Source organism: Notolabrus celidotus, chromosome 2 (genome assembly GCF_009762535.1).
Source record: "Notolabrus celidotus isolate fNotCel1 chromosome 2, fNotCel1.pri, whole genome shotgun sequence".
In the NCBI taxonomy this organism is placed as follows: Eukaryota; Metazoa; Chordata; class Actinopteri; order Labriformes; family Labridae; genus Notolabrus; species Notolabrus celidotus.
This window is the reverse complement of record NC_048273.1, coordinates 1,301,533-1,324,507: the sequence shown is the minus strand read 5'-3', so window position 1 is coordinate 1,324,507 and position 22,975 is coordinate 1,301,533. Positions and strand designations below refer to the sequence as shown.

General features: G+C 44.6%; 1 protein-coding gene across 1 annotated transcript in view; it reads right to left on the bottom strand.

The window, feature by feature from the left end:
- Positions 1 to 10,328, bottom strand: part of LOC117832291 (intestinal-type alkaline phosphatase-like) — an 18,318-nt gene extending 7,990 nt beyond the window's left edge. Inside the window, exons 1-6 of the mRNA XM_034711373.1 lie at positions 10,224 to 10,328; positions 9,568 to 9,693; positions 5,665 to 5,780; positions 2,960 to 3,134; positions 2,091 to 2,263; positions 19 to 153 (exon numbers count right to left, since the gene is read on the bottom strand). Of these exons, the coding sequence (XP_034567264.1) occupies positions 19 to 153; positions 2,091 to 2,263; positions 2,960 to 3,134; positions 5,665 to 5,780; positions 9,568 to 9,693; positions 10,224 to 10,317 (819 nt within the window). The 5' untranslated portion in view covers positions 10,318 to 10,328. The remainder of the gene's footprint in view (positions 1 to 18; positions 154 to 2,090; positions 2,264 to 2,959; positions 3,135 to 5,664; positions 5,781 to 9,567; positions 9,694 to 10,223) is intronic.
- Between the last annotated feature and the right edge of the window lie 12,647 nt (positions 10,329 to 22,975).

The following is a 22,975-nucleotide window of genomic DNA, read 5'->3' as shown; positions in this document are numbered from 1 at the left end:
TGGGATCAATAAACGTACCGGTTTAGCCTTCAACCACACGTTAATGAGGTTCCTCTTGTCCCTGCGGTCTCCCTTGCGAGAGCTTGAGGTAGGGTACTCGGGGTCTGGGGTGCCTTTAGGTGTCATGTACATCCTCCCTCCTCCTAGGATCACCTGACAGCAGACATGGTGTTTACAGTAACAGACTCTGATGGACTCTGCTGAGTAATTACACACTGTGAGAGCCATGGTGTTCACAGAGACACTCATTTTCTAACCTACCACATTATTAACTTCTTTCCTCTTCCATCATGACTCTAATTTTTTAATTATATGATCAGAGTCTGAACCAGAGAGGCTCTGTGAGCACTAAGGATCAAGCCGGGACATGAAAATGGAAAAGTATAGGATGCTGATTCACATGTGGTCGTTAAAACTCGGTTTTAAAATGCAAATTAACGCTATGAGTCAGATTCATGCATCATCATTTATAACTATAGGGTCCAACCATCACCACGATCCCATGTTTGGATTGGTTAGCTTCTTTAAAAAAAAAATACCCTTCATCCCCTTGTTATTAATTTGTTGAGGATTAAGTATTCTATTTGCATTCTATATAAACAACGACACAAAATCGAAGGCTGGCAAATGTATAAGCTCTTAAAGCTCAGAAACCTTTGTATCTTAAAGACCTCATAGCGCCCTGTTACCCCTCTAGAACACTACGCTCCAACATGCAGGCCTGCTCATCGTACCTAAAGTCTCTAAAAGTAGTATGGGAGGTAGAGCCTTCAGTTATCAGGCCCCTCTCCTTTGGAGTTATCTACCAGTCAGGGTCCGGGAGGCAGACACCCTCTCTACTTTTAAGAGTAGGCTTCAAACTTTCCTTTTTGATAAAGCTTATAGTTAGAGCTGGATCAGGCTTGGACCAGGTCTTAGTTATGCTGCTATAGGCTTAGACTGACACACTGGGATCCTGTCTTTCCCTCTCTCTCATCTCTCTGCCTGTCTCTCACTTTAACTCTTCCTGTCCCATTAAAGGTACTAACCATAGACCTTTCTGGAGTCCCGAGCTCCCTTGTCTCGTAGGTTTCCTCTGGATCTCTGCTGTAGATGTCCTTTTTTGGGGTCTGTTATTCATCCTTTCTTTCTTTCTTTCTTTCTCTCTTCTTTCTCTTTTTTCTTCTTTTTTTTAACTTTATTTTGTTCCTTCCTTCTTTCTCTATCTTTTTATTCCTTTTTCCTTAATCATTCCTTTTTTCTCTTGTATTCCTTTCATTCCTTCTTTCTGTCTTTCAAGCCTTTTCCTTTCATTCATTCTTCATTCTTTCTTTCTTCACTTCTCTCTTTGTGTCTCTCCATGTTTCTTCATCCTTTATTGTCTCCTTTTCTCATCCCATCCTTTCCTTCTGTCTTCCCTTCACCATGTATTCTCCTCTTTTCTTTCTTCTGGTTCTCCCTCTCTTCTCTCTTTTCTTAGACCTTTCTGGAGTCCCTGAGCTCCCTTGTCTCGTAGGTTCCTCTGGATCTCTGCTGCTGTGGACGTGGTCCAGACTCCAGCTGCTACAACTACTACTATCCGTCTCCCCACTATCATCTCTCTCTCTCTCTTCATCTCCCTCTATCCCTCTCTCCAACACGGTCTCAGCAGATGTGTGTCTAACATGAGTCTGGTCCTGCTGGAGGTTTCTGCCTGTTAAAGGAAGTTTGTCCTTGCCACTGTAACTTGCTAAATGCTGCAAAGTGCTCTGCTCATGGTGGATTAAGATGAGATCAGACTGAGTCCTGTCTGGAAGAGGGGACTGGATCTGATCCGGTCTTGATGTTGGGTCTTTGTTAATAATAGAACATAGAGGACGGTCTGTTTCTTTGAGGCCTTGAAGAATGTTGCACTCATTGCTCTTGAGAAATAAAACTTGCCTGGTTTACTCCTGGGTCATATATAGTGAAGTGAATTGCTCCTTATGTAAACATCATCACAGTCATATTATGATTGCAGATAAGCTCCATGCTGTGCAGGGAGCTCTGTAACGTTACACACTGAGCTACAGTGCAGTGTTTTTAAATCAGACTAGATCTGATATTAAACGTCCAAACTGAATGATTCTCACATCAATATCAACGTTGGAGACCAGTTGTGTTGCGATGTCGACGCAGCCCTGTCGCCGTGCGCTGGAGGGGAGATCTGCATCACTGTACCAGCTGCGGCTGACAGAGTGGGCGTACGCAGCGGCCGGGGAGGCGTGCTGGACACGGGTGGTGGTTACCACTCCAACAGATTTACCTGAACAGTGCAGAGACACACAATAACACACTTTGACTTCCAACAAAAAGACAATGGGACCACACATGAGCACAGAAGGTTCTACTTTCACTTGGACAATGCTGCTGCTGAGTCTTTGTTGAGGAGGTAAAAGGTAAGAGTGGAAGCACTGAAGCATGGAGTTTATTACCCTCTGGAAACGCTTAGTCATTTATATATGATTAATATAAATGTAGATTGTTTGGCAGACGGTTTGAGGGCCTCTAACTCTCATTTCAAACAAAAAAAATCTGCTTTTTGCGTCCAACTTCAACATATAACTTTACCAATAAACCAAACCTCCTTAAATCTTATTATAAAACTTTATGGCTTCATATACAATATTAAAACAGACTTTAACTACAGTATCTGCACCCTGTGAAAGTGCCCTGCCTGGTTGCACGAAATGAATACATCTGCAACAAAAGCATGGCAAATATGATCTAGCTGTGATTTCTGAAGCATGAACCTGCACACTTCAACAAGTCCTTCTCTGTGTTCACATACTCTAAACATCGAACCATAACTCTCCCTTACATCAGCTGAGCTTATCAGCTCATTGTTTTATCCCTCAGACTTTATGTACATGGCTCCAGATATGCTACCTTCATACCTTGAGATAAAGACTCCAACCCCATCACACACCCTCACCTCACCCGAGTCATTAAACGTCTCTACCTTGAGCTTTAGCGCGCCGCAGCACCGAGTAGACCTCGTTCCCAAAGGTGGTGTTGCACTCGTAGGCCACGGCGTTGGCGCTCAGCCCCACGGTCTTGGCGTTGGCCTTCACGCCACAGTGGTAGGCTGTAGCCGTGCTAGCGCTGTCTGCTACCTGTTTGTCCACGCTGTAGGTCTGAGAAGCACAAACACAGACACACTGTAAGGCATGGACTCAAAATATTAGGAACAACAACAACAACAACAACAACAGCTGACAGATTATAATCCTGTTTTAAAATCTATATTTACTCCTTCACTTTAACCCAGCATGAGAGCTGTGTGGTCTCTGCCTTTATTTCATCTGACTTTTAACTTGCAGTCATTTCTTTTTAGCCTTGGACTGAATTATTACCATCATCATGAGTTGATCTTTACTTTCCCCCCTTGTGTTTCATGCCTTGGTTCCTCTCCATGTTTATTCTGTTATAAGTGATCCTTTCTCTTCTTTGAGTTGTAGTTCTTTGCATATTTTCTAATCTTTCCTGTTTTATTTTGTAGTTCTTTCTCTCTGTGTTTCCAGTTTAGTTTTACTTCCTGTTCTTGTGTGTTTGATTACTCTGATTAGTTTCACCTGTGTCCTGTGATCCTCACCTGTACTGATTGGTTCCTCTGTTTCCCCCGTCCTGTGTTGGATCTTTGTATGTCTTCCTTGTGTTTTGTATGTTTCAGTCTTCCTTGTGTTCTCTCAGTTATTTTGGACCTTTGTGATTTAGTTTTTTAGACATTAAAGTCGTTTTGTTTGAACCTTTTTGTTCTTTTGTTCATTAAAACCTTTTTATTTTAAAGTCTGCACTTGGGTCCTCCTTCAGCCTTTCCCCTGTGTGACATATTACCATTACTACAATTGTTTTAGCATCATTTCTATATTTATTTTATTCTATCATATTTTATTTTATTATTCTTATATTTATCTGATTTTATTTATCTGATTTTGTTTTATTTTTAAGTATTTCATGTAACTATCCTCTGTCTTATCTTACTCTTGTATAATTTTACTTATTGCTGTTATTTTCTGTTTCTCTGTTCTTCATGAAGCACTTTGGGCTGAATGTTTGAATGTATGAAAGCTGCTGTATAAATAAAAATTAGTTGAATTTATTATTTTTAAAAGTGTTTTATGTCTTTTTTTCTGATTCTTTTATTTATTTTTTGTACAATGTTTTATTTCCTGTGTGTTTTAACTTATTTTACATCAATATGCAGCACTTTGGTAAACTTTATTGATAGTGCACATAAAAACCCAGATTGCACTGGATTCAGATTGGATCATTCGAATACTGTAGCTTCAAACTGGCGTCAGATCTGTAGCTAATAATCTGGAGCTTTTTTATTTACGTTTTGGTTTTAGCTAAAATCCTTAAACTCTCTGTTGTTAAGTCAGAGTGAGATAGTACGGGGGAAGAAGCAACATGTTCAGAAATCAAAGCATGTAGATACAGACATGCTAAGTTAACCTTCTGTAAACTGGGCCCTCATTCTGTCTGTCTGTTTGTTCTTTTCCTGTCTCCATATTTCAAATCATACTCATTAATCAAGCAACAACAGCTTCTTACAAACATGTGCAAAGACATAACTCTCCCTCTCTCTCTCTCTCTCTCTCTCTCTGTCTCTCTCCCTCTCTGTCCTCTCTCCCTCCCTCTCTCCCCTCTCTCCTCTCTCTCTCTCTCTCTTCTCTCTCATGTCTCTCCCCCTCTCTGTCTCTCTCCCTCTCTCCTCTCTCTCTCTCTCTCTCTCTCTCTCTCTCTCTCTCTCTGTCCTCCCCTCTCTGTCTCTCTCCTCTCTCCCCTCTTCTCTCTCTCTCTCTCTCTCTCTCTGTCTTCTCTGTCTCCTTCCCCTATCTGTCGTAGCGCTTCTAGCTCTCTCTTCTCCTCTCTGTCTCTCGGCCCTCTCTGTCTCTCCTCTCTCTGCTCCTCTCTCCTCTCTCTCTCTCTCTCTTCTCTTCTCTCTCCCTCTCTGTCTCTCTCTCTCCCTCTCTCTCTCTCTCTCTCTCTCTCTCTCTCTCTGTCTCTCTCCCTCTCTGTCTCTCTCCCTCTCTCCCTCTCTCTCTCTCTCTCTCTCTCTCTCTGTCTCTCTGTCTCTCTCCCTCTCTGTCTCTCTCTCTCTCTCTCTCTCTCTCTCTCTCTCTCTCTCTCTCTCTCTCTGTCTCTCTCCCTCTCTGTCTGTCTCTCTCTCTCTCTCTCTCTCTGTCTCTCTCCCTCTCTGTCTCTCTCTCTCTCTCTCTCTCTCTCTCTCTCTCTCTCTCTCTCTCTCCCCTCTCTCTCTCTCTCTCTCCCTCTCTCTCTCTCTCTCTCTCTCTCTCTCTCTCTCTCTCTGTCACACCCACACTCACATTATCTCACAGCAGAGCTCATCCTCAGAGATCTTCTGATATCTGTGTTGATAGTGTTCGTGAGTGTGTGAGGGCACTTCAGGTCACAGAGTGCAGAGATGTCATTTCAAAATAAAACAATAATAAAAATAATTTAACTGTAATATACTCAACAGATGTTTTAAGATGTTATAACTCAGTTTATAGATCTTATTATTATTTACATCTTTAGGACTAACTTGTGATATGTGATGAACCAGCCCTTTCTTTTTAACTGTGTTTAAGTGTCTCGTGGTTTGATAACCTGTATGACTGATTAACCACGGGTTCATCAGGTACAGTGTCACTCACTCACCTTTGACAGGGCCACATACGGGAAGGTGTCCATAGCCAGCATGGTCTCCTCCCCGGACCTGCCCTCCATCTGACCTCTCAGGATCCGAGCTGCAGACACCGTGGACACGCCCATACCTGGAGGACAATGATTGACAGGTGAAGGTTCACTGGAACCATCAGACTGAGGAACGATGGGACCAATAGTCAGATCAAAATGATTCAGAATGATGTATAACCTCTCCAAGCCTTCTGTTGAAGTGGTGAACATTTTAAAAACCCAGCAAACATAAACTCAATGTTTGTTTGAAAAGCTGAGACCATTAATTTTATATTTAAGGAACAAACCAGACACCATAAATCTCAAAATAAACAAAGGAACATTCAGTCAACAGCCACCAAATCCAGAAATGGACCGGGCATTCAGACGGTGTTTTTCTTCACTGGATGAAATACTGGAAGAGACCAACAGTGACTCTTCAGTCCATCATTTAAAGAGCACATGAATAAACAAACAGAGTCACTCTCTGACATATTTCACATAAAGCACACAGATTAAACCCTTTGATCACGTCCATTAGTCCCACACTGGGTTTCGCCCCTGACTTTGGTAACCATAGTTTATGAAGCCTGTGCCACTGCGAGCCACCGAGCTCCCATAACAGTCATTAACAGAGAACACGCTTTGGGCAGGGCATTACTGCAGAGATGCTCAAAGAAAGCTGAGCCCCGACCACCCAGAAATGTGACCCAGCAGCGAGTCTGATTTAAAGCAGATCCTCTGCTAGTTAACAGAGAAAACACTCTTAAATCTCCGTGCCTTTAAACAACTCCCCGTGCAAACTGACTCCAGTGTGGAGACAAGCTGGAAATGAAACCACACAAGTTACAATTAATATGAAAGTTTGTGACATACAATACAGTCCAGATGGAGGCTTTGGAAGGAGTTGAATTGTTGGAATCTGACAGGCATTGAACGCCACATGCAGCATGGAGCGGGTTGAACATGACTAATCTGTAAGAGCTCAAAGGTGCACACGTTCATTTAGGGGATCTTAAACTCCTGAGGTCTTACATTGTAAAAGTAGTTCTAATAATAATATAATGCTTCTGTACAGACGTCCTAATTCAAGTGGTCGTACTCAATTAAACTAAATGACTGCAGGTCGTGACGGTTAGTGAAGCATCTCTGGTTGATCGACGAATTGACTCTCCAACTGATTCTTGTGAAGGGTTAATTAACATTTCAGCTCAAAGAAAACAATAAAGACAAATATAAATACCTTTGTACACATAAAAGATCCTTTAGCCCTTTATGATTGAGTGTTAAATTACATTCACACAATTTTTAAACCTTGAAATGATGAATTAAGCTCATTATAAACATTAATTTTACTGCTTTGTAACTAAATATGACAACCTCAGAACAGAGTGCTTCAGTATGGACGCCCTAAAAGGACATTATCACATACATTTTACTTTCTCTGTTTTCTCAAGATCACAACTTATTTTTCACAGTTTTTCAAACTGAGAAAATAAAATGTATTTATTAATGTCCTTTAGGGCTTCCATACGAAGAATAAAGGAGTACATTTATACATATGGTATCCAAGTTACTTCATGTAATATTAAAGGTCTGTTATAAGTTTCTTTTATTATTATTTTTTTTCACAAACATTGTTTATGTAAGGTAGTACCCTAAATGGCCACCAGGTGTCCCTGCTCGGCAGCCAGATTGAGTTTTGTTTTCTTTTTTGTCCCTCATGCGACGCCGTAGTTGTGAGATTGTTTGGTTTTGGAGTGGACGTGACGTTTGTCTTAGAGATGTTGCTTTTGTGGTTTTGGATTAAATGTGCTGGTCTTGGCGCGCTGGTGGCCTAGCAGTCTAAGCGTCCCACATACAGAGGCTAAAGTCCTCCTTGCAGAGGTCGCCGATTCGATTCCCGGCCACGACCATTTCCAGCATGTCTTTCCCCGCTTCCTACTCCCCATGTTTCCTGTCCCTTTTCATCAGTCCTATCTAATAAAGACAAAAAAGTCCAAAAAATATAACTTAAAAATAAAAACTGCTGGTCTAAACCGCATCCTGAACCAGGCGTCCAGTGTTTCTCTCCACACCACATCCCTGCAGAGTCCCAGGGGAGTGTAGAGAGGCAACTACGGCCGACATGCAGATAAAAAGGGTCACATTTAGAAATGTCTGCCTCATTACAGAATAAAAAGACGTTTTGTTACGAGACGTTTATCTTACAGGTTGAAGATCAAAAACTCAAAAATCAAGCTGGTGGTCTAGCGGTCTAAGCGTCCCACATACAGAGGCTAAAGTCCTCCTGGCAGAGGTCGCCGATTCGATTCCCAGCCACGACCATTTCCAGCATGTCTTCCCCCGCTTCCTACTCCCCATGTTTCCTGTCTCTCTTCATCAGTCCTATCTAATAAAGACAAAAAAAGTCCAAAAAATATAACTTAAAAAAATAATGTGCTGGTCTAAACCACATCCTGAACCAGGCATCCAGTGCTTCTATCCACACCACATCCCTGCAGAGTCCCAGGGGAGTGTAGAGAGGCAACTACGGCCGACATGCAGATAAAAAGGGTCACATTTAGAAATGTCTGCCTCATTACAGAATAAAAAGACGTTTTGTTACGAGACGTTTATCTTACAGGTTGAAGATCAAAAAGTCAAAAATCAAGCTTTGTTTTCAGGATAAAACAAGATAAATGATCCCGTTATCAGGAGAGAAAGAAGTCCAGATCTCGAGAAAACGACTAAATGAACTCGTTGTCTCTGGAAACCTGAGAGAATAAAATGTATCTCATGTTGTCCTTTAAGGGCTTCCATACTTAAGCTCATAATAAGTAGCTTTAAAATGCTTCTTGTAAAATGAAATGACATGAAATGCATCTTTTAGCTTCATTGTACTGAATACTATACATTATAAATAATATACACATTGATGCTAGCTTAAATAGTAGCTTATTGCTTTAAAAATGGCGGACGGCATGGTTGTAGCATCTTTGCTAGCTTAAACACTTTCACATTAAAGTCAACAAAACTAAGAAAAGAGTTCATAAAGTCACTTTTTATTAATTTACACAAGAAAGGAAACATAAACAAACCTTTATCAACTTAAAGTAACTTATTAATGGTCATACGTACTTCTGGTGTCTAACTTTTCAAAATAAAAGCATTGATTTTGATACTTTTACTTTAGAGGAAACAAAAATTGTTCCTTCAAAGTAAAATTAACATTAATTAACAGCAAGCTATTTGGATCATTAACGGTCAGTGCAATCCAACATTGAGTTCATTTTGCAGAACGTTCCTTCTTCCATTAGACTCAAACTCAACCCTCTGTTTTGGTCTCCACCAGCTCCTGAGATCACTATATGGCAGCTACATTTTCCAGAATGTTCGTCACACAGCTGCTGACTTTACAAACCGAAACAAGCTGAAAGACTCTAAACTGCAACCCACTGTAGAGGCAAAGGGAACTGTAACGTCAGGTTTGATCTACGATTTGATCTCCACGTGTCGAAGAGAAACACGCCACACTTATTCAGCCTCCATTACTCGGGACATTTAAAGCTTTCAATTATCAAATCCATCCAAACTCACCCACATCTAAACGCTCCAATTAAATCTAACTCCAATCTCCGGCTCATCGGCTCCAGTGACTCCACACCGAAGCTTAACTACCGCTCACACACACACACACACACACACACACAGTCCACTTTTCCAAGCCTGGTCCCCTGAATCCACCCTGAGCACAGCAAACACAGAAACCGAACACACTCCGGCATTGTCTCGGGACGTATAATTAACTCTATTTGTCATCAGGCTATGAATAGTGATTTTTCCTGCTTCAGCCACAGAGTCTGCACACGCTTCAACATATTCCCCACTGCCAGCGTGACCCACCGTCACCGAGGAACAGGATGATGTTCTTGGCCTGGTGATCCCGGGGGCGGAGCTTCAGCGCAGCATCCAGCGTCGCCATGGCCTGAGCATCCCAGTAGGCCGGTTCCTTCTCCAGGTCGTACAGCTCTGAAACACAACACAGGTGGGGTACGATGAGATGAGTGCTGAAAGGTGGGAATGGGGGGTATGTGTGAGGTATCACTGTCTCAGTATTTGCTGGTGCATGTGTGGAATTCTAATCTTGTGTCTGCGGGTGTCTTCTCATGACACTTTGATCATATTTGGCCTCGGGTTAGACGAGGGGAAGAGGTTTCACAAGACGTGTCAAAGTGACAAAAACAAAGTGAAGAAGAAGTTTTGGCTTCTGTCCGTTCATGCCCCTCCAGAGGCTCCGAGGGAAGGAGGGAACATTCCTCCGGCCGCATAACCAAAACAACGGAAAGACAAACAGTCCGTCCCTCCGTTTGCACAAACAGGTAAAAATACACCTGAACAAACTTTTGTGCTCTGACTTTTTATGACACCTGTTTTTGTGCTCCTTCAAACACTCACCCTTTCAGCAGGTCGAGGTCACCTTACCTGTGTCGTCCGTTTGTCTGACCACAAAGTGCCACAAATATCCCAGCAGTAAACAAAAAGCCCTGTCCTCTCCTCACCTTGACTTTCCAACGCAGCCCGGCCCCCGGCCAAAAGCAAGGGGCCCAGAAGGATGAGCAGGATCCTGGGGGCCCTGCGACGTAGAGTCAGCATCTCTAATCCAAAGAGGCAAACCTGGAGGCTGGAGGGGGGAAGCACAGAGACCAAAAGGCAGAAGCTCCGGCGTGCACAGCACAGTGTGTGGCAGCCGAGACCTCCGGCCCTGCCTTTTTAAAGCCCCACTGGGTGTGTAGTGAGGAAGGGCCAACGCCAGCTCATAGGCTTAGAGCCACAAAGGAGGGAAGAGAGAATGTGAGAGAAAGAGGAAGAGCAAGGAGAGAGAGAGAAAGAGAGGGGGGAGAAGCAGGGACCACACAGGAGAAGCGTAGCATCGCAGCCCCTCTTCTCACTTTAACTCCTGAAAGCAGCACCGCCCCCGTTTTATTGTTTTAAAAGGTTGCTTTAATTCCTCTCTTCCTCTTTCCCCCGCTCTGAAGTGTGCCTGATAGACTTGGAACGCTTCTTTGATGTGGTAATTGTATAATGGAGCTTTTGATGCAGCAGTCTCTTTTACACGCAGAGAAAAAAAAAGGGTTCCCAATTTGTGTTGGCATCCATCAGGATCCAAATCATAACTGAGTCTCTTTCCATCTCTCTCCCCTCATCCTCTGGAAAAACAGTCCAAGAGACAGAGAGGAAACGATGTCCATCCTATTCTTGAAAATGTCACGACCCAGTCTTGATGTGCTCGGCTTTTTCATGACAGGAAAATGGTCACATTTCCATTTCCCCTCCGCTGAACTTATGCATTTGAAAGACCCCGATATTTTCCCCTCCTTTGCTAAGTCAACTTGGCGAGTTTTTCTGTGGGAAGTGGAGCGAGGTTAGCATTTTTCTTCCGTGAGGTAGTGGAGACCGCCTGCAGAATGAAAATGTCTCCTACGCAAACACAACAGTTAATGTGTGAAATGAAGTGAGTTGGGGCCAACTTTGTTCCACCCGGCCAGAAGAATCAAATTCCCTGCGAACGCCTCTCGCCTCATGAACCCCGCGAGGCTGAATCTTGTTACAACTCATGGCTCTGGAAGACCTCTTTCTGCCAGCAGCTCACCCGTTGCCAACAGGGGTGTGCAGTTAGTCACATGTGCCTAATCAAGACTGTAATAAAATCATAGCAGCAATCTGTAAAGAGCGCTCCCATGATGCGGCCCACACTCAAACGAACTAGAAATACCAGCGGTGATGTGCAGGAGCAGGGAGAGCTTGTGAGGGCATGTCTGTCCGTCCGTTTGTTATGTGTTTGCCACTGAGAGAAAGTGGAGCTAATGCTGGGAAAGCCAAATTAGTTTCCTGCACAAGACAAGTGTAAACACCTGGTGGCTGTTTTCAGTCTCAGCATGGATCATCCATCCACCCAGAAGAGCTCGGTACCTTTTGTTGGATGATTACACGGCGGGCTGGAGCGCTCGTGGGAAAGAGACGAACGCCTGGGAATGTAGGAGACGAAGGTAAACAAAGAAACACATGACAACAGTCTGAGAAATCACATCCCAGAGTTCACCTTTCATACACATCAGAAGAATCAAGAGAGCCGTGTTATCATCAGAGTTTATAGATTATATTTACAATGAATTCAAAGACTCTTCTTATTTCAAAGCACTGAGAGATCCTGCTCTTCTTTTCACATATTTCATCCACGTCTTCCTTTAATGGAAGCATCAAATCTATCATAAATAAATAAATAAACTCATCTCCGGTCTCTGATGGTGAAGGAGCAGATCAGGGATATTTTTAGTGCAGCAGATGGTGACTCGTGGTCACTCTTGACATCACAGAGCAGAGGAAACCTTCCAGTGGGGGGTCGTGGTTCATCATGTGTTACTCTGTTCCATTGACTGAATAAAGAACGCACCTGTTTGTGAACCTGAATCAAATCCTGAACATTTTAAATCTTAAATGAAGAATACGACAACTAAACAACAATATTAATGTTTATTTGAAGTCTGGGATTTCTGCTAACTCATATAAAGTGATGGAGGAGGATGAACGTTTGACATGTGACCCATGCTGCCTTCAACAAAGGTTACATGAACGCCAAAAGTTGAATCTTTGTCCTCCTTGCTTCAAAGTCTCTAAAAGTAGTATGGGAGGTAGAGCCTTCAGTTATCAGGCCCCTCTCCTTGTCCAAGGACCCCCTCATAACTGTAACACAGATTAAACACATTAGTGATGTCATGATTAAAAGCTGCGGCTCTGAGAGTCGATGCTTTATAGTGGATCAGAAGAGCCGGCTCACATCCAGAGAGAGAGCCGGCTCCCAGTTTGTTCCTTTCCCTGCTTAGCTCTCTCAGTGCTCAGCCCCAGCTCTGCTCACAGCAGAACTTTGTTTTGATTGGTCAGCAATCACCTGTATCCTATATCCCTGAGGATATAGGATACAGGTGATGGAGGGGAGGCTGTGTATCTGTGAGGGTTAGGGTTCTTCTCGAAGACCTGGCAAATACTCACTGAGAGGAGAAACCGGATCAGACCATCCAAGCTGAGGATATAAATAATGTTTGCTCCAGTTTGGTTCTGGTTCTGTTTGCTTCAGATGGGTTCTGTTTTGGTTCTGTTTTGGTTCTGGTTCGGTTCTGGTTCGGTTCTGGTTCGGTTCTGGTTCGGTTCTGGTTCGGTTCTGATCCGGTTCTGATCCGGTTCTGGTTCGGTTCGGTTCTGGTTCGGTTCTGGTTCGGTTCTGGTTCGGTTCTGATCCGGTTCTGGTTCGGTTCTGATCCGGTTCTGATCCGGTTCTGGTTCGGTTCGGTTCTGGTTCGGTTCTGGTTCGGTTCTGGTTCGGTTCTGGTTCGGTTCAGATCCGGTTCTGGTTCGGTTCTGATCCGGTTCTGGTCCGGTTCAGGTTCGGTTCTGATCCGGTTCTGATCCGGTTCTGGTCCGGTTCTGGTTCGGTTGCTTGAGTTTGGTTCTGGTAACCCTTATCCTAACCCTAACCCTAATCCTAATCCTAACCCTAACCCTAACCCTAACCCTAATCCCAACCCTAACCCTAACCCTAATCCTAACCCTAACCCTAACCCTAACCTTAACCCTAATCCCAACCCTAACCCTAACCCTGATCCTAACCCTAGCCCTAACCCTAACCCTAATCCTAACCCTAAACCTAACCCTAACCCTAATCCCAACCCTAACCCTAACCCTAATCCCAACCCTAACCCTAACCCTAATCCCAACCCTAACCCTAATCCCAACCCTAACCCTAACCCTAACCCTAATCCCAACCCTAACCCTAACCCTAACCCTAATCCCAACCCTAACCCTAACCCTAATCCTAACCCTAACCCTAACCCTAACCCTAATCCTAACCCTAACCCTAACCCTAACCCTAACCCTAATCCTAACCCTAACCCTAACCCTAACCCTAATCCCAACCCTAACCCTAACCCTAACCCTAATCCCAACCCTAACCCTAACCCTAACCCTAATCCCAACCCTAACCCTAACCCTAACCCTAATCCCAACCCTAACCCTAACCCTAACCCTAACCCTAATCCCAACCCTAACCCTAACCCTAATCCCAACCCTAACCCTAACCCTAACCCTTACCCTAATCCCAACCCTAACCCTAACTCTAACCCTAACTCTAACCCTAATCCCAACCCTAACCCTAATCCCAACCCTAACCCTAACTCTAACCCTAATCCCAACCCTAACCCTAACCCTAACCCCAACCCTAACCCTAACCCTAACCCTAACCCTAATCCCAACCCTAACCCTAACCCTAACCCTAACCCTAACCCCAACCCTAACCCTAACCCTAACCCTAACCCTAATCCCAACCCTAATCCCAACCCTAACCCTAACCCTAACCCTAATCCCAACCCTAACCCTAACCCTAATCCCAACCCTAACCCTAACCCTAACCCTAACCCTAACCCTAATCCCAACCCTAACCCTAACCCTAATCCCAACCCTAACCCTAACCCTAATCCCAACCCTAACCCTAATCCCAACCCTAACCCTAACCCTAATCCCAACCCTAACCCTAACCCTAATCCTAACCCTAATCCCAACCCTAACCCTAATCCCAATCCTAACCCTAACCCTAACCCTAACCCTAACCCTAATCCTAACCCTAACTCTAATCCTAGTGTTAGGGTAAGAATGGTTTTGTAACAGAATTGGTCAGTTATAAGTCTTCTCATAAAAACACAGTTAAAGTGTTTTCAACACAAACCATTATTTTTGTAAAGTTAAGGTAAAACATTCGGGTACAAAAGATCCTAAATTAAGAGCCGTTCAGGAGTCTAAAGATCCGGCTCTTCTTTGGGAGCCGAGTCTAAAGATCCGGCTCTCAATGACAGCATTTATACTTTTCAACTAATTGATCTGAAACGCTTTCAGAACATTAACAGTAGCAAGACACACATATCCCTTCAGACACCAGATGGTATCAGAACAATGGTGTATATGCTGTTTGTAATGACACAGCACAATTTATCATTTTTAGAAATGTATTCAAATTATTTCACGGACCCCCACGCTATGGTTCGTGGACCCCCAGGGGTCCCAGGACCCCACTTTGAGAACAACTGATTTAAGCAAACATGATGTATCATGTTGCAGCAGTCACTGGTTCAAATCTCAGCCTCAACCATTTGCAGCTGCTCTCTACTCTCCTGTCTCTGTCTCTGTCTCTGTCCTGTCAATAAACGGAAGTATGATATTTAATATAACTTAGAAAAGTAAAGTGAGGAAGAAGCATAAGATAAAAGTTGTCCAATGCATGCTGGGACATCCATGGCAGTGGGGTTTGAGGGGTTCCCCTGCATGCTCGATATCTAAAGAACCTAAAACAGATCTTTTTAAAGTGGATAGAAATAAACGCTGGTTTTATGGTTACACACCTCCCTCTCTCCAGCATCTGGAGCCTGAGTCATACTCCCCCTTAAAGTAAATTACAAACGTTACACCCCCCTCCCCTCCTCCCCTCCTCTCTGCGTTTGACTAACAGCGCTCCTCTAACCTATAGACTCTGTAAATTACAGTGCTGAGCCAGATTCTGCGCCTAGATTACAACTGGTGTGGGGAAATGTTTGGGTTCAGGTTGTCAAAGTGAGGATGAACACGAGGGTGGTGCCAGACCACACGGCTACGAGTTCAAAGGAGGAGGAAATCTCTTTCCTGAGTCTGTTAAAGGTGGAGAAAGGACGGAGGTATTCCAGGAAGGCCGGGGGTACTGGAGGAGAGAGTCCTGGATGGAGGAGATGAAGGGAGGGAGAGACGGACTGACTGCCAGATCTCAGAGAGGATAAAAACAGAGAGCGCTGGTGGAACTGTTAAACTGAGTCTGTGATGATGCCTGAGATCTATTCTGGCCTCTTTATGACCCCCTCATCCCTCACACACACACACACACACACACACACATGATGAATATATCTTCATCACTTCTTTAGTCAGGACCATAAATGATGTAACCCCGCTTTATGTGCCGGGCTGGAGGCTGTGACCCCGTCTCTGAGCCTTTGGACGACCACTCATAAAAGGTTTTACTGCAGACGGTCAGACGTGCAGACGTTCAGACGTGCGCCTCGATCGGGGGACAATTAGAAGAGATGTGCTGAGAGACCCGGGACCCAGAGATGGCTACCTCCACATCAAACAGTCTGACAGCTCAGAGAAGTGCCCCCTCTTAGATTTTAATTGGACTTGTAAAGAAAATATGGAGAATATGTTTACTCTAATTAAAGCGCAGTGTGTGTGTGTGTGTGTGTGTGTGAGTGTGTGTGTGTGTGTGTGTGTGTGTGTGTGTGGGGGTGTGTGTGTGTGTGTGTGTGTTTGTGGGTGAAATGGTGCATGAGTTAATTAACGTTTAGCCGAAAACATGAGGAGGAGAGTGAAACCCAAAACGATGCTTTTTGCACAAGAAAGGCAGCGAGCGTGTGTGTGTGTGTGTGTGTGTGTGTGTGTGTTTAAGTGTGTGTGTGTGTGTGTGTGACACAGATGTTAGTGTGCATGTATGAAAGCAAACATGTCTCCCTGCGTCCCTGTGATGTGTTATAATTGTCTACACTTTGTTATGTCTGACTTCAGAGCTCAAAGTTATGACATGGAAAGAAGTAAATTGCCGTTCAGCTCCACTTTTACTGTGTGCATTGAAGAATATATTGCATTTGACATCATGTCATAAAGAAATGCTTTCATGGGCTCATGGTGACCACATCAAATATTTGCTCATGGCTGTCGGTTTGTTACCCTTCACACTTACTCCTCTCTGTCTTAGCAACATGACAAACAAAGCACTCTGACTCACCTGCACGGCCACATCCGGCGAGGAGAAGGAAACCTATCAGCTGTATCATTCTGAAAAACATCCGGCTCCTCTCTTTCCTCTCCTCCTGAGGTCTTCAGTTCCATGCATTCACTTCCCCGTGCAACAAACAGCATGCAAAGTTTCTCACCTCCAAGGTATCCGAGAGGTAATAAATGAATGATCCTCCTCCTCTCACAGCTAACACTTTGCAGCCTTGGTGTGCATCTTTTGTTTGAGGCAGAGAAGAAGGGGGACACACTTATTTGGACTCACATCTGCATCACCAGCAGCACTCACCTTTCCACCGGTGTGCGTCAGAAACATTCATCAAATCAGAGAGCGGGCCTCTCTCCCTCCCCGTGCCGTCCATCTACCTCTTTGACAGAGTGTCTCTCTCTCTCTCTCTCTCTCTCTCCGTCCTGTGTGGACACACGTCTGTCAGCAGCTCACACAGGTTGAGGCTTTGTACTTTGCTGCAGGAAATGTCTGAATTGGTTTCAGAGGAGCCCAAAGTGGGACAAAGGGTTTATGGAATGCAGGGGGAATAAACAGAAACAAGCTCTGCGTTACACAGACAGGCGTGTAAATAAACTCCAGCAGTGATTCAAAAGTGGACTGAAGAGCAGGACAGGGAGAGACGTTGGTATTCAGGACGGTGGAGTCCGGTCTGACGGGAGAAAACAAGACTTTTAATGAACTGTGGTGTACCTGCCTGGCATTCCTCGCCCCCCAGCTCAACTAAGCACTCTGCTTAGCCCAGATCTCCACATCAAAGAGTCCTCATTACAGAAGTCATCACACATGCACGGGAACCTTCTGGGGGGGAGAAACAGAGAGCCGGGAGGGAGGAAGGAAGGTGGGAAGACAGAGGGGGGAGAGGGAGAGTAGCCACACTTCAGCTGCATGCAGACGAGTCATTCAAAACAAATCAATCCCATCTGCTGTTAGAGCAAAACTCTGAACATGACCGGATCCAAACTCCAGAGATCCACTGAATCATGTTAAAAAATAACGTTTAGCACAGGCCGAAGGAAAACACAGGCTGAGAAGAGGAATGATTATTATTTAAAGAGTCCAGTTATCTAGGGTTGCCAACTCTCTCACTCCTAAATAAGGGACAGGTGTACGGTGCCATGGTGGTGTGAGCATGATGTGTGAACTCAGCTTATATTCTGATTCAACTGTAAATGCAGAAAGTGTGTATCCTCCCTTTAATCCTTACTGTAACATTATGTAACCTCATATGAGTAAACCTCACAGAAACCACAGTTTGGCTCTTCACATCAAAAATCAGGCAGAAGAAAAATGAAATGCAGAAGAAGAGAATGACTCACCACATGTACTTCTCACTTTTTCTCGCTCACCTCACAGTGAGCGGGAGAGAGGAGAGAAAAGAGGAGAAGTTCTTCATTCATTCAAACATTGATTGTTGTTTTGTTGGTTGTCGTGGTAACGGCTGACAGTGACCGGTTATTAAAGATCAACATGTTCACCAATCGGCTCGTCATCCCTACAGTACATCTACATTTCTGTAGGACTTACTGAATGTCATTCATTCTTCTGCTTGTCAGAGCCCCCGTGGTGAGAGCTCTTTAGACTCTGATCCGGACTACAGTCCTGAGCAAAGACCCTCATGGGGTCAGAGGGGACAGGCCCGAGGTGGAGCGAGAGGGGCAGGAAGTAGAGTCAGGGGAAGCAGAGGCAGGAGACGGGGAGTGAACGCTCTGCAGGAGGCGGGCAGAACGGCAGGACGGGATCTGATTGGTTTCATGATTTGGCTCCTGATGGCAGGGATTGGTTGGTGTTTTCCCATGTTTACTCCGGCTGTAGATAGCAGCTTTTTTTACTTCTTTTTTAAGAACACATTATGTATTGATTACCATCAGGACATAAAGATCAGTTTTTACTTCATCCATCCATCTTCTTCTGCTTATCTGGGTCCAGGTCTCGGGGGGCAGCAGCCTCAGCAGGGAAGCCCAGACACTCCTCTCCCCGGTCACTTCCACCAGCTCTTCTGGGAGGATACCGAGGCGCTCCCAGGCCAGCTGAGAGACATAGTCTCGCCAGCGTGTCCTGGGTCTTCCCCGTGGCCTCCTCCCAGTCGGACATGCCCGAAACACCTCCCCAGGGAGACGTCCGGGAGGCATCCTAACCAGATGCCCGAACCACCTCATCTGGCTCCTCTCGATCCGGAGGAGCAGCGGCTCTACTTTGAGCCTCTCCCGGATGTCTGAGCTCCTGACCCTCTCTCTAAGTCTGAGCCCAGACACCCTGCGGAGAAAGCTCATTTCAGCCGCCTGTATTCGTGATCTTGTTCTTTCGGTCACTACCCACAGCTCGTGATCACAGGTGAGGGTCGGAACGTAGATTGACCGGTAAATTGAGAGCTTTGCCTTCTACTTTTTTGCTTTTTACTTCAATAATTTTTATTGATTTTCACACAAAAACAAAAAGACAAATGTACACAGAAAACTGCACGATGAGATCAGCTGGTTCTAACACAAAACCCATCCCTCATAACCCAACAGTCCCAATGTCCGTGTAGTGGCTCCATAGTGCAAACATTTAGTAAAAAACAGTCCTGGAGTAAACTGTGTTCAAGTGCTGGAAGTCAGGTCATCAGTTGTTTTCGAGGATTACAAAGGTAATAGACATAACAATAAAGAATAAAGAGTGTAAACAAATACAAATAAGAAAAATAAAAAGACTATAGAGATGAAAACTGTAAGGTCAAAGACAGAGACAAAGGAGGGCGCTTCTTAAACTGACTGAAGTTGCTGAAAGTGCTCCATGAAAGGTCCCCACATGTGGTTAAACTTGTTACTGCAGCCAGTGACTGAATAGTGGATCCCAGTGACTGAATAGTGGATCCCAGTGACTGAATAGTGGATCCCAGTGACTGACTAGTGGATCCCAGTGACTGAATAGTGGATCCCAGTGACTGAATAGTGGATCCCAGTGACTGAATAGTGGATCCCAGTGACTGAATAGTGGATCCCAGTGACTGACTAGTGGATCCCAGTGACTGACTAGTGGATCCCAGTGACTGAATAGTGGATCCCAGTGACTGAATAGTGGATCCCAGTGACTGAATAGTGGATCCCAGTGACTGAATAGTGGATCCCAGTGACTGACTAGTGGATCCCAGTGACTGAATAGTGGATCCCAGTGACTGACTAGTGGATCCCAGTGACTGACTAGTGGATCCCAGTGACTGAATAGCGGATCCCAGTGACTGAATAGCTGATCCCAGTGACTGAATAGTGGATCCAAGTGACTGAATAGTGGATCCCAGTGACTGACTAGTGGATCCCAGTGACTGAATAGTGGATCCCAGTGACTGAATAGTGGATCCAAGTGACTGAATAGTGGATCCCAGTGACTGACTAGTGGATCCCAGTGACTGAATAGTGGATCCCAGTGACTGAATAGTGGATCCCAGTGACTGAATAGTGGATCCCAGTGACTGAATAGTGGATCCCAGTGACTGAATAGTGGATCCCAGTGACTGAATAGCGGATCCCAGTGACTGAATAGCGGATTTCAGTGATTGAATAGTGGATCCCAGTGACTGAATAGTGGATCCCAGTGACTGAATAGTGGATCCCAGTGATTGAATAGTGGATCCCAGTGATTGAATAGTGGATCCCAGTGATTGAATAGTGGATCCCAGTGATTGAATAGTGGATCCAAGTGACTGAATAGTGGATCTCAGTGATTGAATAGTGGATCCCAGTGATTGAATAGTGGATCCCAGTGATTGAATAGTGGATCCCAGTGACTGAATAGTGGATCCCAGTGACTGAATAGTGGATCCCAGTGACTGAATAGTGGATCCCAGTGATTGAATAGTGGATCCCAGTGACTTAATAGTGGATCTCAGTGACTTAATAGTGGATCTCAGTGATTGAATAGTGGATCCCAGTGACTGAATAGTGGATCCCAGTGACTGAATAGTGGATCCCAGTGACTGAATAGTGGATCCCAGTGATTGAATAGTGGATCCCAGTGACTGAATAGTGGATCCCAGTGACTGAATAGTGGATCCCAGTGACTGAATAGTGGATCCCAGTGACTGAATAGTGGATCCCAGTGACTGAATAGCGGATCCCAGTGACTGAATAGTGGATCCCAGTGACTGAATAGTGGATCCCAGTGACTGAATAGTGGATCCCAGTGACTGAATAGTGGATCCCAGTGACTGAATAGCGGATCCCAGTGACTGAATAGTGGATCCCAGTGATTGAATAGTGGATCCCAGTGACTGAATAGTGGATCCCAGTGACTGAATAGTGGATCCCAGTGACTGAATAGTGGATCCCAGTGACTGAATAGTGGATCCCAGTGACTGAATAGCGGATCCCAGTGACTGAATAGTGGATCCCAGTGATTGAATAGTGGATCCCAGTGACTGAATAGTGGATCCCAGTGACTGAATAGTGGATCCCAGTGACTGAATAGTGGATCATAATGATCATTTTAACCAGTATAACAAAAAGTGGATCTAAATCTGAACACCAACCCCTCCTTTAAGTCAGAGCAGGAAAACTGCAGAGTGAAAATGATGAAATTATAAATCCATCATGGAGGAATATCTGAACGTCTCAGTATTGTTCCTCTTCTTTGTGGCTTTGTTTCCCCTCCTGACAGGAAAGCAGAGTTCCCTTCTCCTCCTTCACGGCCACCCAGGCGTGATGCCTGAGCTTGTGGGAGGAACATTGTGTCAGGTGGTGAGGTCGAGAGACTCCACGGCTGGCGCTTGAGGTCAGACATAGGTTTATTTTCCCAGGCAGGCCTCTATCCAAAAACATCCTCCGCGGCGTGCTTAGTGTCCGCCAGGTGTTGACCAGACAGAGCCTCTCAGGAGATGGACTGTATCGCTCATTCAGTCGGTTTGGCTGCGCTCGTTACATTTGCAATTTAAGCATTCGGGTCACACACTCGTGCAACAATACGGCACGGGTTGATGTTTTCTGGAGGACCACCCAGGCGGCTGCAAACTGGAGATAAATTTAGAATTAACAGGGTTTCAAGTTAAAACAACGAGCGTCATCATCGGTGACCTGAACGCTCTGCAGCTAACCTCACCTCACCTTTGTTCTGTCTCTGCTGCAGATGTTGCATTTTCACAACAGATGAGTAAGCAACCCAGACACAAAACAGATGTTCAGTGAGCATCTTTAACCGACACTGATCCAGAGGACATGTCTCTGAGTTATTTCAAAATGCTTTCAGAGTTTCAGTGAAGTCTTTTACATGAACGCATCACACACCTGACATCCCTGAGCGTGTGCTTCTCTCTCTCTGAGGACGTCACAGACTCTTTAACTCCTCTCTGCTGGATTCATCTCTGGAGGGATGGAATCATAAAGACGCTCATGACCCTGAGGGAATGAATCCTACAGGTTTTGGTAACATCTGAATTTTCCCCTCACGTCGGCACATACTTTTGGTTCGAATGAATGTTTTGGAAACCACTGAATGGATTTACTTTGAGCTTTGGTATCCTGCTCACATCCAAACTTATAACCACGGGTTTTAATGCAATAACTTTTGTCATCTCTTTACTTTTTGATGTAGAAGGAATGGAATTTGTCATTTGTAATTTATTTATTATAGGATAGCCTCTTGAGATGCAGCATCAGAATCAGAATCAGCTTTATTGACCTTGTGCTCTCTTTGTACAAGGCATGAGAATAAGACAATAACAATAACATTAGCTATAAAAGAACAACAAGTAGACATGACTAATATGTACAGGCTGAAATAATATGATAATAGTGCAGAGGTAGTTTTACATTAAAAGTGTTGATCCAACAGGTGTGACACTGTTCTGGTTTAGTGTTCATCAGAGTGACAACCTGGGGGAAGAAGCTGTTCTTATGGCGGGTTGTTTTGGCGCACAGTGATCTGTAGCGCCTGCAGTAGGGGAGGAGTTTGAAGAATTTGTGTCCAGGGTGTGAGGGGTCAGCGGTGATGCTACCTGCCCGTTTCCTGGCCCGGGACCGGTACAAGTCCTGGATGTGTGGGGCAGGTCGACACCCATGATTTTTTCTGCAGTCCTTATAGTCCTTATAGCATCTCGTTTTCAAGGTGGTCCCAACAAAAACACAAAGCAAATGAATAAACACAAAACAGTAAATCACAACAAACACAGACAGCTCTCCCTCAACCTTACTCACTCCTGGAACCACCCAGCACCCCGCCATTAACAAAACCCTGACAATAGAAGCATCAACAAAACAAAAAGGCATAAATAAAGCACATTAACACATGTCAGAAACAGGAACAGGTTGTTTTTAAATGATTAAACACATTGGATTTAAAGCAGTGGATGGAGGGGATGGATTTAAGAGAAGGGGGTAGATTAATCCAATCGGACGGGGCTTTGAATTTGAATGACCTGAGACTGATTTCTTTATGGATTCTGGGGACAGTGAAGAAGGGATGTTGAGTATA